Source organism: Nothobranchius furzeri, chromosome 17 (genome assembly GCF_043380555.1).
Source record: "Nothobranchius furzeri strain GRZ-AD chromosome 17, NfurGRZ-RIMD1, whole genome shotgun sequence".
NCBI classification, from domain to species: Eukaryota; Metazoa; Chordata; class Actinopteri; order Cyprinodontiformes; family Nothobranchiidae; genus Nothobranchius; species Nothobranchius furzeri.
Window position 1 is genome coordinate 37,694,626 of NC_091757.1, and position 15,649 is coordinate 37,710,274.

General features: G+C 41.3%; 2 protein-coding genes across 5 annotated transcripts in view; both read left to right on the plus strand.

Annotated features, from left to right (window-relative positions):
• The window catches only part of LOC107393710 (tetratricopeptide repeat protein 28), a 264,696-nt gene extending 258,580 nt beyond the window's left edge, over nt 1–6,116 (plus strand). For 3 of the 4 annotated variants that reach the window (XM_054731384.2, XM_054731386.2, XM_015972260.3), the window contains 10 exons: nt 121–300; nt 395–936; nt 1,075–1,322; nt 1,406–1,530; nt 1,612–1,843; nt 2,403–2,479; nt 3,004–3,027; nt 3,815–3,944; nt 4,179–4,286; nt 4,382–6,116. In XM_054731384.2, coding sequence (XP_054587359.2) covers nt 121–300; nt 395–936; nt 1,075–1,322; nt 1,406–1,530; nt 1,612–1,843; nt 2,403–2,479; nt 3,004–3,027; nt 3,815–3,944; nt 4,179–4,286; nt 4,382–5,979 — 3,264 coding nt within the window. In that variant the 3' untranslated portion in view covers nt 5,980–6,116. The remainder of the gene's footprint in view (nt 1–120; nt 301–394; nt 937–1,074; nt 1,323–1,405; nt 1,531–1,611; nt 1,844–2,402; nt 2,480–3,003; nt 3,028–3,814; nt 3,945–4,178; nt 4,287–4,381) is intronic. The other variant, XM_054731385.2, reaches the window with a different exon arrangement.
• A 1,387-nt stretch (nt 6,117–7,503) lies between these two features.
• LOC107393712 (phosphatidylinositol transfer protein beta isoform) overlaps nt 7,504–15,649 on the plus strand; it is a 34,745-nt gene continuing 26,599 nt past the window's right edge. Inside the window, exon 1 of the mRNA XM_015972263.3 lies at nt 7,504–7,640. Coding sequence (XP_015827749.1) covers nt 7,621–7,640 — 20 coding nt within the window. The 5' untranslated portion in view covers nt 7,504–7,620. The remainder of the gene's footprint in view (nt 7,641–15,649) is intronic.

Consider the following 15,649-nt stretch of genomic DNA (forward strand, 5'->3'; position numbering starts at 1 on the left):
TATGAAAGAATGAACAAGGAGAGAAAAGTTCCATGTGGGCAATGACGGAAATAAAAAGCTACACATAATGACATTTATTTAGCATTTGGGCATTTTCGCTCTAATTGCTTTGTCTAATAGGGCCTGATGCACTCCAGTGGGCCTGTGGGCAGACACCGACAGCTGGTGATGGTGCTGGAGGGAGAGCTGTACCTCATCCCCTTTGCCCTGCTAAAGGGAAGCTCCTCCAATGAGTATTTATATGAGCGCTTCAGCCTGATAGCCGTGCCCTCCATCCACGGGCTTGGATTCAGTTCAAAGGTTTGAACTCCTAAACTATTTCAAAACCATACGAAGTAAACCTCCTCCCTCGGAGCTCTGTGCTTGAATGTAAAGTGTGTTTCTGTCTTCATAGACTCACTCTCGGCGTCCTGGACCTGCACCCAGCGGGGGCGTCTCCATGGCAGCAGTTGTAGGGAATCCCAGACTGCCCTCACCTGTGATGGATCGCTGGCTTTGGGGACCCATGCCCTCTGCAGAGGAGGAAGCTCTGATGGTTGCCGAGCTACTGGGATGCCAGCCCTTCACTGGCTCTTCTGCCGCCAAGGAGAGGGTAATGAGTGCGCTCACACAAGCGGAGTGTGCACACTTTGCCACCCACATTTCCTGGAAACTGGCAGCACTGGTGCTCACCCCAAACCCGGAGGGTGTCCCTGGAGGTGCTGGTGCGAGTGGAGTGGGAACGATGGGCAGATGTGCCAGCGGGAGGAGAGGCAGCAGTGGTCGAGGGAGGAAGGGCTCCACAGGAAGTGGCTACACCATCCCAGAGTCTCTGCACATGCAGGATGACAGCAGTGATGTGGAGAGCATCTGTGACAGTCCGCCTCTTCAGGAGTTCCTGCTTACAGCTGCGGATATATTGGACCTGAGGCTACCTGTCAAGCTGGTGGTGCTGGGGTAGGTGTACTGGTTCAATTGGGATGTTATTTGTGATGTTTTATTTTGAAATCCAAAGATTTATGTTGGGAAATAAGTTGTTTTAGTACATGTTAGTCAGAAACTACGATGAAAGTCATGTTCCTTATGTGACCGCAGGTCGTACCAAGAGTCCAGCAGCAAGGTCACAGCCGATGGTGTTGTGGGACTGACCCGGGCCTTCCTGGCTGCTGGTGCTCAGTGTGTTCTTGTCTCCTTGTGGCCTGTACCAGTTGCAGCGTCCAAGGTTTTTGTACATGCTTTCTACTCTGCCTTGCTCAATGGGACCAAGGCTAGTGCAGCACTTGCAGATGCTATGAAAACTGTCCAGAGCAGCAAGCAGTACTCCCACCCGTCCAACTGGGCAGGTTAGACGCGTTAATCCAATATCAGCGTGATAAAAACGACAGTCTTTAATTCACCCACTTGTCTTACCGCGTCCATCATTCAGGATACATGCTGATTGGCAATGACGTGAAGCTGAACAGCCCATCTTCTCTCATTGGCCAAGCCTTGGCCGAGATTCTGCAGTACCCAGATCGAGCTCGTGATGCTCTGAGAGTTTTACTCCACCTGGTGAGACAGAAACACACACACCGGAACAAAAGTACAACTAAAGATACAATTAAACTGATGCACTGTCCATTTTTCTGTCAGGTGGAGAAATCTCTTCAGAGGATACAGAATGGTCAACGAAACTCCATGTATACATCCCAGCAGAGTGTGGAGAACAAGGTGGGGGGAGTCTCCGGATGGCAGGCCTTACTGACAGCCGTGGGCTTCCGCCTCGACTCTGCAGGCCCTGGGATTCCTGCAGCTGTCTTCTTTCCTACAGCTGACCCAGGAGACAGGCTCCAGCAGTGTAGCACCACATTGCAATCACTACTGGGTAAGCCGAGACCCATTATAAAACACCATCAGTTACGAGACCAAAAAACTGTCTGTCTTTTTAATTCTTTGGTTAGCTGTGCGAGTATATTCTGTTATGTTACAGAATTTCGTCTGATTGTCTCTCAAACTGATGCAGAATTATTATTTCTTGCTTTTTCTGAGGATCCCTTCCATCATGCATAGGTGGGCTCCATTTAGATATATGTGGGCAAACCACGTGGGTACCAAAAAGGATTTGTCCATGATTTTTTTCCATGACGGTCCCACAGGGGTTTGCCCTCATAGATTTGTGCAAACATCAACTTAACGGGTTTTCAATGGGACTAAGAGGGTTTGTAACTCGTACATGGGCTTGTTAAAATCTATGTGGGAAAATCCCTGTGGGGTCACCATGGAAACAGCGGACAAACCCCAGTTTGCTCATATATATCCACATGGAGCCCACCTATGCATGTCATTTCATGTCTAACCTTTTTAGTGCAGCTTGTTTTAACATATGAAGTAAACAACATGTCTTGTAAAGACAATAAAGAGAATCCTTTATTCCCATTCCTTAGGTCTGCCACCACCAGCTCTCCAGGCTTTGTGCAAACTCATCACAGCTTCAGAGGCAGGAGAGCAGCTAATCAACCGGGTAGGCATCACCGTCGAACAAAGGCTTCTGAACTTTTAGATATAACTGCATTTTCAATCAAAAGACGTCGTATGATTTACTGGGGCAGATTTCCTTACTTTCCTTGCAACTTCTTTTGCCTTTATTGTAAAAGACGGTTGCCAGTTACTTTATAAAGATGAACAGCTTTTGCTGAATCCTAATCTGTATAGCAAAATCTTCATTAAAGCCTAACTAGTAGCTCTTTTAGCTACACATGGAGCATTTTGCTCTTGCTTCCAAGCTTGTGATATTACAACATTAATCTTGCACTGCTGAGTTTTATCCTTAAAGTGGCAATCAGTGTGAAACACCATGCAGTGAGGTAATGATTTGCAGTTTCAGGACGCAGCCAAATCCACGTATGCTGATTGCACTAAACCCTTTGCTATATTAAACACTTCACTTGTTGCTATTATCCTCCTCTTTACCTGTTTGTGTACAGCCTATGTGCATGCAATTAAAACCCTGTTCTCTTTTTCCTGCACCCACCGTGTGGTCTGAAGGCTGTTAAAAATATGGTGGCCATGGTAAGTGCATTCATCTATATGCACTGCAATCCATTCTGTTCCGTTTCATAACTTTCCACTGTATAATTTCCTGCTGGATGAAAAAACTAGTTTTCCATGCACAGGCTGCATTACTTTGCTTTGTTTAGAAGTGTTTGCATGATTTAATGAAGCCAAACTACCATATAGTGGTTTTGTTTGTAATGTTCCACTTCTAGTTGCTTTGTCAGATCTAGGGGATTTGAAGTGTTTGGGACTTTATCGCCTGGGTTCCTTTTAGGTCAGGGAAAAGTTTTAGGACAGTATTAATAGGATAGAACTATTATATAAACACCACTCTGGCAAGTTTTCTTCAAAGTTGCATCAACCTAACAAAGTTTCCCTGTTTTGAGTTGTGCAACCTTCAAACAGAAGGATTAAGTCTGTTACCAGGTCACATGTACATCCCCACAAAGCTCAAACTCTCTGAGTTTAAATATTCGTAATAATAATAATAATAATAATTATTATTATTATTATTATTATTGTTGTTGTTGTTGTTGTTATTGTTGTTATTGTTATTATTATTATTATTATTATTATTATTAACGTTCTTTTCTATCACTACATCTTTGGACTCAGATTTTATTCCAAATTAGATAAAGAAATTCAGCAATATTCAGTGTATGATTCTCATTAAATTATGAAAGATTTGCAGATGAAATTTAAATCAAAATGAGCAAAAATTCTGAAAGGAAATTCTGTTTTACAGTTAATATAAAATGTTTTTTCTTACACAATAATATTTGTAATGTTTTCTTCTTTCAAGCTCCACCAGGTGCTAGTCCAACTCCAGACAGGAGAAAAGGAACAGGATTTCTCCCTCCTGCCCATTCAGGTCTCTATAAGCGTCCAGTTATGGAGACTGCCGGGGTGCCACGAGTTTCTAGCTGCTCTCGGTATGTCAACCACTACCAAAGAAAATACTTTAATTTAGCTTCTTTTACCTTCCCATATGGTGCTCAATTCATTATTATTACAAGATACCAGAAAAATTGCTTTACAAAAGAGACAAAACACATCACACGTGCTGACAAACATACAAGCACATCATCTGCATATACGGTAATGAAAATAAGTGTCAACATGTGGATATGAATTTGCTAACTTGTGTTTTATTTGTATTTGTGCAGGATTTGATCTATGTGAGGTAGGCCAGGAGGAAGTGGTACTAAAGACTGGCAAGCTGGCCAACCGCCGCACCTTGCACTTTGCTCTCCAGTCTTTGCTGTCGCTCTTTGGTAAATTTGTGTTTGTTTTTCAACCTGAAGGCATATTTTCTTGAAATTTTTTCTACCAAGTTCTGACAATATTTTCTACTCTGCCATGTTTCTAGACTCCACAGAACTGCCAAAGCGTTTGAGTCTAGACAGCTCATCTTCCCTCGAGTCTCTAGCTTCAGCACAGTCTGTGTCTAACCCGTTGCCCTTGGGATACTCAAGCCTTCCCTTTTCTCCTCCTTGCCTGGACAATCAAGCATCAGATGCCATCTCTGTCTATAGTCTCAGCTCTGTAACTTCCTCCATGAGTTTTGCCTCCAAGTCTGATTGTGATTTTCTTGGTCACCGACAACGCTGCGGAGCCACGGCACATTACTCCGTTCACAAACACTCTCATGTTCCACGTAGTCGCTCGTCTCCTCATGGAGCAGCTGCTACAGGGCCAGGAGCGCGGGGCGATGAAGAGGAATACGAAGGCTTTTCCATTATAAGCAGCGAACCACTGGGTAGTCACTGTGATTCTCTACCGTTGCCACCTGGCCATAGCCAGCGACACCATCGTGGAGGCAGAGGGGTAACTGGATCCACGGGAGCAGGGAGAGGCTACACCGTCTCTGTATCCTCAAGAGGTAGCGTGTCCACCCCAACATCCCCTATCAAAACATCTCTGGTGCCTAGCCCGAATTCACCATTCCAGAAGGTGGGTAAGGTTAGCAGCTCAGACACAGGTGAATCTGACCAGTCCAGTACTGAGACAGACAGTACTGTCAAGTCTCAGGAAGAAAAAACTGTCCAACTTGATCCACAAGAGCTAGCCCAGAAGATTCTTGAGGAGACTCACAGTCATTTACGAGCTGTGAGCAGTCTTCAGCGGGCCGGAGCAGAGGGCGGGACGGGTGCCGTAACGTCATCCCGAAGCAGTGCGTTCCGCTCGTCTGAAACAAGCGCATTCAGCCGTCCTAACAGCAGCGCTAGTGGTCGAGCTCAGTCTTCACCAAGGCCCAAACCTCCTTCCCGGTCTTCTTCTCTGCAAAAGATAAGCTCCGGATACAATAGTCCCGCGGTTTCCGAGTCTTCCCAAAAGGAGGGCAGCCATGCCTCACCTACACTGGACAGTCATGCACAGTTTAAACTGAAGTATCCAAGCTCTCCTTACAGTGGCCACATTTCTCGTTCCCCAAGTAATGTATCTCCCAGTTCAGGTCACCAGTCTCCAGCTGGTAGTGCTCCATCCCCTGCTCTGTCATACTCCTCTACAGGCTCTACCTGTTCCACATCCACTGATGTGGCAGATTTGGATCGGCTCAGAAGAGGCGTCATTGATGAAAAGGTCCAAGCTATTCACAATCTGAAGACCTTTTGGGCTAATGCTGCAGCTCAACAACAGTATCATCTAGGTCCTGTGAAAGCCATTCACAGCACTTCTGGACCTATTGCTTCTGCCAGTAGAGATGTACTGAGCCTTCTAAACCTTTCTCCAAGGCACTGCTCCCCTAATGATGGCCAAGACAAACTGGAGCTGCGAGAGCTGGGGCTTGATAGCAGTAGCAAGAACTCTTCCAATGGACACCACTGTTCCAACCCCAGAAAAGCTGCCCCGTCACCAACTATTTCCACACGCAGTAGCCCTGGCGCTCGTTCTATCAGACTACCTGCTGGCAACGGCCTCAAATTCCTGTCACCTGGAAGATTTTTTCCCTCTTCTAAATGCTGAAATGTTCAAAATAAAGGTCAGTTTCTTTGTCTATAGCGTATTATCCTGTGTGTTGGAGGAGTTGGACTCATTTACAAGACTGCTTTTGGTCTAAGCTTGACTGACTGATAACTTTGGTTAGTGAGTGTGTTCCTACGGAGGCACATGAATGCTTTAGAGACTGTCTTGTTTTTGTGCCCATAACACTGTAAATGGCAATGGGAAATACTCAACGACCTGATACTGTGTTTGTGTGTAACTGTGTCAGGTGGATCTAAATGCAATTTCTTATATTTTTTTCTTCCCATAAAATCTTTGTGTGGGCCAAGATGCAACAACTATTGATTCCTTCATTCTTTTTTGTTTGTTTGTTTGTTTTTAAATTTAAATGTTATTGTTATTGTTTGTTATTGTTGTTAATATAAAAAATTATTATTATTATTATGTTTTGTAAATTAACTTTGTGTTTCTCAATCAGTATTAAGCATTTTTATATAATTAAAAAGTGAACAAATCTGTACCATGTTAAGATGGATAGAGTGGATAAAAGATTTAATATTTTTTATGGAAATCAAAAAAATGGCATTTTGCCTGATTTCTTTGTGATCCGAGTGTCTGCTCTGAAGCATGGATTCTCTTGCTATTCAGTGTTAAGTATCATGTATGACTTTTTAGCCCATGACTTTTTGAGATTGAATATGGCAGTTTCACAACAACCATCTCTCATGTAAACTGTTTCAATAAAACATGTTTACTTTCTTGTATTTCTGAGCTTGGCATGATGGATGGATGGATGGATGGATGGATGGATGGATGGATGGATGGGTGGGTGGATGGATGGATGGGTGGGTGGGTGGGTAGGTAGGTAGGTAGGTAGGTAGGTAGGTAGGTAGGTAGGTAGATAGGTAGATAATTCTGATTAGTGGGCGGGCTCTTATTCTTTCCGCAAATCAGCTCTCGTGTGGGCGACGCTGGACACGTCATTTGGAATCGTAGGATGTCCAAGGAAGATCCCGCCTTTCTCGCTTCTGATTGGCTGCAAGGGCTCCTATGATTGTTTCATATAAGAGGAAACTGTTCCCTTGCTGTAGTTTTTATGTCTGGAGAAAATGTGAACTTAGTGCCATAAACACATAATGTCCTGTTTTGCAACATATCAGTTTTCTTTTATAAAACAAACGTGTAATAAACCTTGTTGCATACTGACTGACTATATGTTGGCTCTCAAGCACTGGGGTTATGTTATATGCACTCTTTCTGCATATAAGCGTGCAATGCATGAGAGCCAGGATATATAAAGTCAGTCCAACAGTGTGATAATGCAGCAGTTCATATTTTACGTTTTTCATTATTTTATTAAAAATAAACTGAAATAAATATTTTGCAAAACGAGTTCGCATTTTCTCTTCAAACCCCTCACGACAGCTTTTCTGTTGGTGGCAGGGCAGTCTGCACTTAGCGAGGAAAAAGATTGGCTGCGAAATTTAATAGCCAATCGTAGGAGAGCCCTTCTAGCCAATCAGACACGAGAAAGGCGGGATCTTCCTCGGAAATCCTACGATTCCAAATCACGTGCACCGGGCGGAGGTCCCTGAGCTGGTGACGTTACTTTCAATAAGCGGCGCTGGGCTGTACCAGCTTCAACGAAAGGAAGAATAGAAGATGGTTCTTATCAAAGAATAGTAAGTTTTTATCTCCGTTAAAACTCATGTTACTGTTATTTTCTGACAACAGATTAATCATGGTAACTAAGTGTTTTATGTTGGTTTAGGTTTGTCCTAGCTGGACAGTCGGAATAACTTTTATTCTTGTCGGTGATCGTTTTCATGCACACGAGGGAAGATTTCTTGAGAGCTGTTCTGGCCCACCGGCTTTGACAGCAGCATGTCATTGTTTGACAGTTCTGGCTTTCGTTATTGTTTACCTCGAGTTTAGGCTAGTTTGCTGGTTTATTAAGACATTTATTTTGCTAGTTATCGTTCGCGTGAGACCCAGCATTTGTGTTCTCGGAGATGATGAACTTCGAGTGATTTGCTAACGCTAGGTTAGCTAACCGAAAGCGTCACCTGGATGGGGAAGTCACCCAACAGTAAGTTGGTCATCGTTGCTGTTCTTACACAAAAACGAGGCAGTGGGAGCCACTCTACACCAGGAAAAATATGATTTAAAATGTGTCCAGTGTCAAATTAACATTTAGCTTTCCTTTGCGTCGATCAGCTAGTTGTTAGTGGGTTGCAAGGAAACAACTAATCTGAGTCAGTGTTGGCTTTGAGTCCACCGTCACAGAAATGACATATTTCAAAATACCCATTTAGTCTTCTATGTTTTTCTTTAGAAAGCTGGTCATACCTTCCATGACTGGTTAGTTCATGTCTCAGTGAGAAATATGCTGTCACGTTTGTATTGCGCACAAAAGATAAAATTGCTCCCAAAATAAATAAACTAAGGTTGCAGTTCTTCTATTCAGTCAGTTTTGCAGGCTGTTCCTCTCGTTTTCCCTCCAACGTTAGGCAGGTGTTGGATCAAAACAGCAGTGTACACCAATTTGTTTAAAACTACACATGTCATTAATCATCTATGCAGTTTCTCTGTTTTCACCTGCTAACACTGCTAAACGGGTTCACACAATTGTTATTTCAGGTTTAGAAAAACAAACTAGCTGTCAGAAATGTTTAATAAATGAAAATAAAATAGCCAAGTTTCAGCTGATGCAGTTTAGTAAGTAACTTGTAATCCATTGATTATTTTGGGATGAGGGATGAAATGTGTTTTTCAATGCAAACAAGTTGCTTTGGATATATTTTATAATATTTAAAGTTGATTTAATCAATAATGATAAAAAAGCAAGTTCTGTGAGAAACAGTTTTTTTACTTGTTGATTTTAAATTCAGTCAGTCTGAGTTTCACATCCACGCAGAATGTGAAAATAGTCTACCCCTATTTTTTGCATTAGCTGCCAATGGAAAATAGACGGGGAAACGCTCAGGTCAGAAAACAGCCACATAGTTCTACGTCCTACTGTAAATTAGCATTCATGGATTCACCCATCTTGGCTCAAGGCTGTAGATGATATAGCGTAACAGCAGAGTGTGTCTTGATTAGTTGAAGCAAACCATTAGCATTAGCAACTCCGAGTCCACAACAATGCAGAACTCCTGTAATCTTGTGTTTTTTGTGGAGATCAAAACCTCAGTGTTGCAGAGCGAACGCTGTCAGTGGAAGAGGTGAATCATCAAATGGTTTGATTCATTAAATTCATGCACGGTAAATCGGCGTCAATATCGGTATCAGCCGATGTTAGTAATTTTTTACCGTATCGGTCTGACAAATTAAATTGGACCAATATTAGCAGCCAATGCTTTTTTCATCTTGTTTCCTTTTTTTTATCTGTTTGAGAGGGTGAGTGCCGGGTGGTGTGTATTTGTTTAGTCATGCGACTTTGATTGTAATTATTTCAGAAGCATATATGTGTGTGGTGTGTGTACATAACAATGTAAATTCAGCTTTAATAATTTTCATTCCATACAAAATCTGCTGATTTTAGAAGCATTAATGTCAGTATATCTGTATCAGCAAATATCGGCTATTTGGTCATAACAGTAATATTAATATCAGTACTGGCCCAAAGAGTTCATATTGTTGCATCACTAATTATAACCATTACCTTCTCAGTGGCCTAGTGGTAGTGTTCGCCCTGGGACTGAGAGATCGGGGTTCAAATCCAGTCAGGTCATACAAAAGACCATAAAAATGGGACCCAATACCCTGCTTTGGGGTTGGATTGGGGGTTACACCAATAGTTCCCGACTGCAGCCACTGCTGCAGCTCACTGCTCCCCATGGGGATGGGTCAAGTGCGGAGGTGATGGAACTGACTGAACTAGTTTCCTTAAATGAATTCAAAAGCAAGCTGAAAGCATCAAAGATCTCATCAATAATTTGTAATTGTTTTTAATGATCTATGATATTTTACCACTGCTGGCCAGGACACCCTTGTAAAAGAGGTTTTTAATCTCAATGGGATTTTTATCTCCTGGTTAAATAAAGGATAAACAAATAAAAAAATAAGTAAGAAAATGTAATGTCACCAGTGTGTGATGATGACTAATGGGACTTTAACTTTATTACATTGTTACCAATTCAAATTAAATGTTATTAGCATTTCCAGTAGCTTACTACTAAACATGTTAATAAAAAACATTAAATTATTCTGATCATATGTGGATATATTTAAATTGTTGTTTTGACTAGGATGGGTGATATAATACAAACCTAAAATGTTAATGAAATGTAGGTCAAATATTTATTAGCTATAAATATCCGACGGGAAAGACGGAACTAAACAACACCAATTTAATATATATTAAACTTTTTATAAATTAGTTGTATTATTTTAAATTTTTTAGGGGCAGACTTGTTTCACACTAAATGTCATCAAATAGAATATTTGATCAATCAACAGAGGATTCATTAAAATATTCAAATACTAAAATTGTGTGCAGAGAACGCACTCTGATTGGCCACTAGAATATTTCTGCTCAGCCGGCAGCTCATGTTGGGTGCACATGGTGAGTTTCTACCCCCGGTGAGGCGAAAAATATCAAACCGGTTTGATTTTCACCTCAGCTTCTCGTGAGGCCGAAAACTCAGTGAAACTTAGGTGCACACAGCAAGCAGTTTGCTCTCGTGTACGGCAGGCTTTAGTTCCAACTGGTGTGCATATTTAACAAAGCCTTGAATCAATACAAAATTATTCATGGAATTTAATTAATCGAACCATTCAATAATTAGTTTCAGCCCTAGGTACAACGATGAGAATATGGCATCGCCCAGAGACTTACCCGCTCCCATGTATTTTAGACTTGATTTTTATGGTTATATGTTACAAAGCCGTCAGTGTTTTTCAATAACTGGGCATCATTTAATTAATTTTCAACAACATTTTGATGGATATTTCCAGAAATTTATGGTAAAAACTACACATTGTCTCTTTAATGATTAATACGTCATGAGGAGCTTTAAGGTTTCACCCCAAAACATACACACAACATTCATGACCACAAACTGCAAATGTTTTAAATCCTGTGCTTTTGAAAATCCAGTCTTTGCCCAACTTCTTTTTGTGTTGTCCATCATCCTACAGTTTAAAATCTCTTATCAGTTGTATCATTTTGTCTGCAGTCAGCTGTGAGTAAGGGGGGGTTAGAACATGTGCTGAACATTTTGTTCTATAGGAGGCTTAAGGTGGGAAGTAAAGACACACTTTGCTGACTGATTAGCTTGTTAGAGCTTTTGCTGAACGGTGTTCTTCAGTATTTACTGCCTTCTCAGTGGCCTAGTGGTAGAGTGTATACCCTGAGACTTGGAGATCAGGGTTCAAATCCTGGTTGGACCATTCCTTAGACTTTAAAAATAGGACCCAATGCCTCCTTGCTTGACACTCAGCTTTAAGGGATTGGGTTGAGGGAATACACCACCAAATAGTTCCCCAGCGCTGCTGCAACTCACTGCTCCCGATGAAGATGGGTCAAATGCGCAGATGTTATTTCACCAGTGTGTGATGATAACTATGGGACTATACGTTTAACTTTTAAAGTAACTTTGAAAATATACAAGTATAAAATGGGTCTCTGTGTCTAGAAGACTGTAATTTTCTTTTTTACATATTGGTATTATTGGCTAGGGATTTGTGTTGGTGAAATTCTGGCGATACGATACATATCACGATGAAGGGGAAACGATACATTGTGTCATAATATATTGCTATACATTCAGTCAGACGTTATTAGCTATTTTGCTTTTTACTGAATTTATCATAGGAATATTCAATAAACAATCCAAACTGATACTTAACATGTTTAACATGAGGTATATGATCCATAATAGAGGGATTTACAGTTCATTGGTGGAAACAAAACCCATTGCACTCTGCTGCCAACTAGCGGTCAGCGTTTGAATCGCATCAAAAGAAAAGATAATACACAAATGTTTGCATGTAAACTATTCCAAAAATTTGATACACAGCTTTTGAATATCGATATAATATCACAGGAAAAAATATCACAATATATTGCCTTATTGATATTTTCGATACACCGCTTTTGAATATCGCTGGAAAAATATGATATATTGCCATAATGGTATTTTCTTACATCCCTAGTATTGACATTGTGTTAATCATAGAGTCCTATTGGTAGGGTTGGGCATTGAGCATTGATTAGAACCAGGACTGTCAGTTTTTCCTGGGATCTATCAAACTTTAAAATTTTGATTCCTAGTTTAGATTCCCAATCCGCCAACCAGAAGAATCTACTGCCAATCTCCAAGAAAAAAATTATGATCTACAAAGTCTGATCGCCTTTCAGAGTCGATCATACCACCTGTCTGTCGCTCCTGCTTTGCAGCCCGCAGAGACCCTGATTGCAGCATCCCCCCCTCCCTCACACCTGGCGTGCAGTTGCAAAAATGTTAACAAACGCGTCTGCCCAACGTGAGAGTGAAGTGCATCCTGCAACAAAAATACCAAGAGGCGGAAGCTCGTTAAACTGTGTCAGCACAGGGAATTTAATGAGTGTTAAAGAACAAACTTTGGTCAGATTGAGGTGAGTTTTTAGTTCAGTTTCTCTTGACTGAATCGTTGTTGTGGCGCGTTGGTGTAGATTCTTGGTAATTCTAGACATGGTCATCCTGAGAGCTTTAGCTGAAAACAGCTGGACTTTTCTGGTTATCTTGAAAACATTCTGCCTCACATCCCGGAGTCTTCTTCATTTCCCATACTTTGGTAGTGGTCAGAAACAAACACACTGAGCTGCAAGTCTTTTTTTCTTACTTTCTTAAACACATTTCTGTTTAAATTACAGTGATGTAGTTCATAGAATTAAAATTCATGTTGAAGTTCAGATTATTTCATCAAGTAAGACCTATGGTTAGCTGGCTCATTTAAAATATGTAATGTTTTTGGATCCTGCCTGTCGAAAGAGTCTGAATCGGGAATCAATAAGACCTAAGGAAAATTCAGCCACTGAAAATTTTTGACTGAAAAGTGCATTTTCGGTTTTCGTCTGAAACCAAAATCATCCAAACAGCATGGCCAAACAGGCCATCAAGTGAAGCCTGTTGAATCCCGTTTTCATTTCATCCCTCATTTGACAACTTGCTCTTTGCTTTTTAAAATCGGTACATGTGTACTGATTTCAAAGGTACCGTTCGCCCCTTTTATTAATGGCGTTTTATTACAAACGCTGGAATATTCATATCAATTATGTGACGTATTTACTTTCGGTTTCACATCTACCGCGTCTGCCTGGCTTTTTTTTCTTCTTTTACAGTCCCGCTACATCTGTCACTATTAGCACTATTCTACACCCACCATGTCCTGAACACAGTGAAATAAGCTTTGGATCATGTGGTGTGAAGCGTGTTTACTCTAACGAAGCACACAGACTCTGTTGCTGTGCAGCAGCAGCGTCACCTTCTTCCTCAGTTCCTATCATCATCAGAGGGTGAATATATCCTCATGAAGCTCCCTAGATGGACTTCGGCAAGTCACATGTTTGTTACGAGTAACATCCCTACTTTTCATGCGCTTCTGAGGCTCTTCATGTACAAATTCATCTGCCGACTGAGTTTGTCAGCTAACGCGGTTGTTAGAGCTCTGTCATCTTTATCTTACAGTGACACGAGGTACTCCTCAGTCCTTTTTAAACATTGGAGCAACTGCCTATACGGTTTTTAATTAGAATGTGTTTGTATTTTATTTTTATTTTTTTATTTTTTATTCTTGTTATGGACATATCCCTTGTCTGAAATAAAGTTTGATTGATTATTCAGAATCAGAGTCGGGTGAAGGACAATTGACCTGCAGCTAATGTTGTCAGTCAGGACCAGTTACCCGAAACCAGTTTGGAAAAATTAAAGACCAGTTTTAGTCCACTCATTATAACTTATGTTGTTGTTGTAATACCACATGATAGAGATTTCAGTGATCGCTGCTGCTCAGAACCAATTGGAAAAAGTGCACCAGACAAGAAAACATGTCTTTAAATTTAAAGATGCCTTGGCCTTCCTAATTCTTTTATATATCGGCTATCTGCATGCATTGCATGGTGAGTGGTTAGAAGGGAAACTTCTGACTCATCAGTTTAAATAATGCAGTACTTGTAGGTACCGACATTTCTTCTACACAGTTTCAGGACAAGAAGATCTGTAATTATTTTATGCCATAGATCATCTAGTTTTGGTTTTTCAGTTATTAAGCTTCTTTAGAATGTTCATACTCTTTTCTACTGATCATTGTCTCTCCCCAACATGCTCAGTTAGGTTCATTTGCTTCCTTTCCCCTCACATCTCATTAAGTTGACCTTATTGCGACTCATAGTTTTAGTCAGCCTTGAATGTTCTTGGCTCTGACTTTCCCATTTAGTTTTAGTGATGAGTTTCTCATCTTGCTGAAGTCAGCAGTGTGTCAAACAGGCCAGTAATTGTTTTTTTTCTCCTCAGAAAGATTGAACTTGGAAACTTTCCTGTGTTAGCAGCTGACTGTTTCTGTTCATTGGTTTTATGTTCAGGTACTGAGACAGTTGTGTCACAGTTATTATGAAATCCTAAAACGATGCTGTACAAAGGTGATTATAGATTTGTAGATGTAAGGTACAGAGTTAAATCTAATCAATGCTTGACAACTGGGCGGGCTTATTGGAACTGACGCCGTTGCTATTTTTTAACAACGGCTGAATATGGTAATACCACCCAAGCCTAGTTCTTTATAAACAAGTCATGATTTTTAACGCATAAACTAAGGAAATAGCGTAAAGACAAAACGACAGAAACGCATAATTAAATCAAACTTGCAGGACAACTTGGGTGCATTCTTATTTTTATTTTTTTTTATTTTAATCCGTATCAGATTGGCTCTCTGTGTCGACAGATACTACGGGTTTGATTTGGAGTATCTGAAAACATTAAAGATGTAAGGATCAAATAAAGATATGAGGATGTGCAGAGATGAAGAAATAATATTAAAATAACAATAAATAAGTTTGATCTATTTGTAAATGTGACTCTAAACCTATTGCAAGATTTATAAACACTGTTTTGTTGTATTAACTTAATCATTGATTGTGAATGCAGCTGTACTGACATTTTTTTACAACTTTAAAATTTTAAAAGAAGAAGGAGGGTCTGAGATGACACGTCGTTGTCGTCTTCCTCCGCTTATCCGGGTCCGGGTCGCGGGGGCAGCATTCCAACTAGGGAGCTCCAGACCGTACTCTCCCCGGCCACCTCCACCAGCTCCTCCGGCAGGACCCCAAGGCGTTCCCGGACCAGATTGGAGAGGTAGACTCTCCAACGTGTCCTGGGTCGACCCGGGGGCCTACTGCCAGCAGGACATGCCCGAAACACCTCCCCGGGGAGGCATCCAGGAGGCATCCTGACCAGATGCCCAAATCATCTCAACTGACTCCTTTCAATCCGGAGGAGCAGCGGTTCTGCTCCGAGTCCCTCCCGAATGTCCGAGCTCCTCACCCTATCTCTAAGGCTGAGCCCGGCCACCCTAGGGAGGAAACTCATTTTGACCGCTTGTATCCGCGATCTTGTTCTTTCGGTCATTACCCAAAGCTCATGACCATAGGTGAGGATTGGGACGTAGATCGACCGGTAAATCGAGAGCCTGGCTTTCTGGCTCAGCTCCC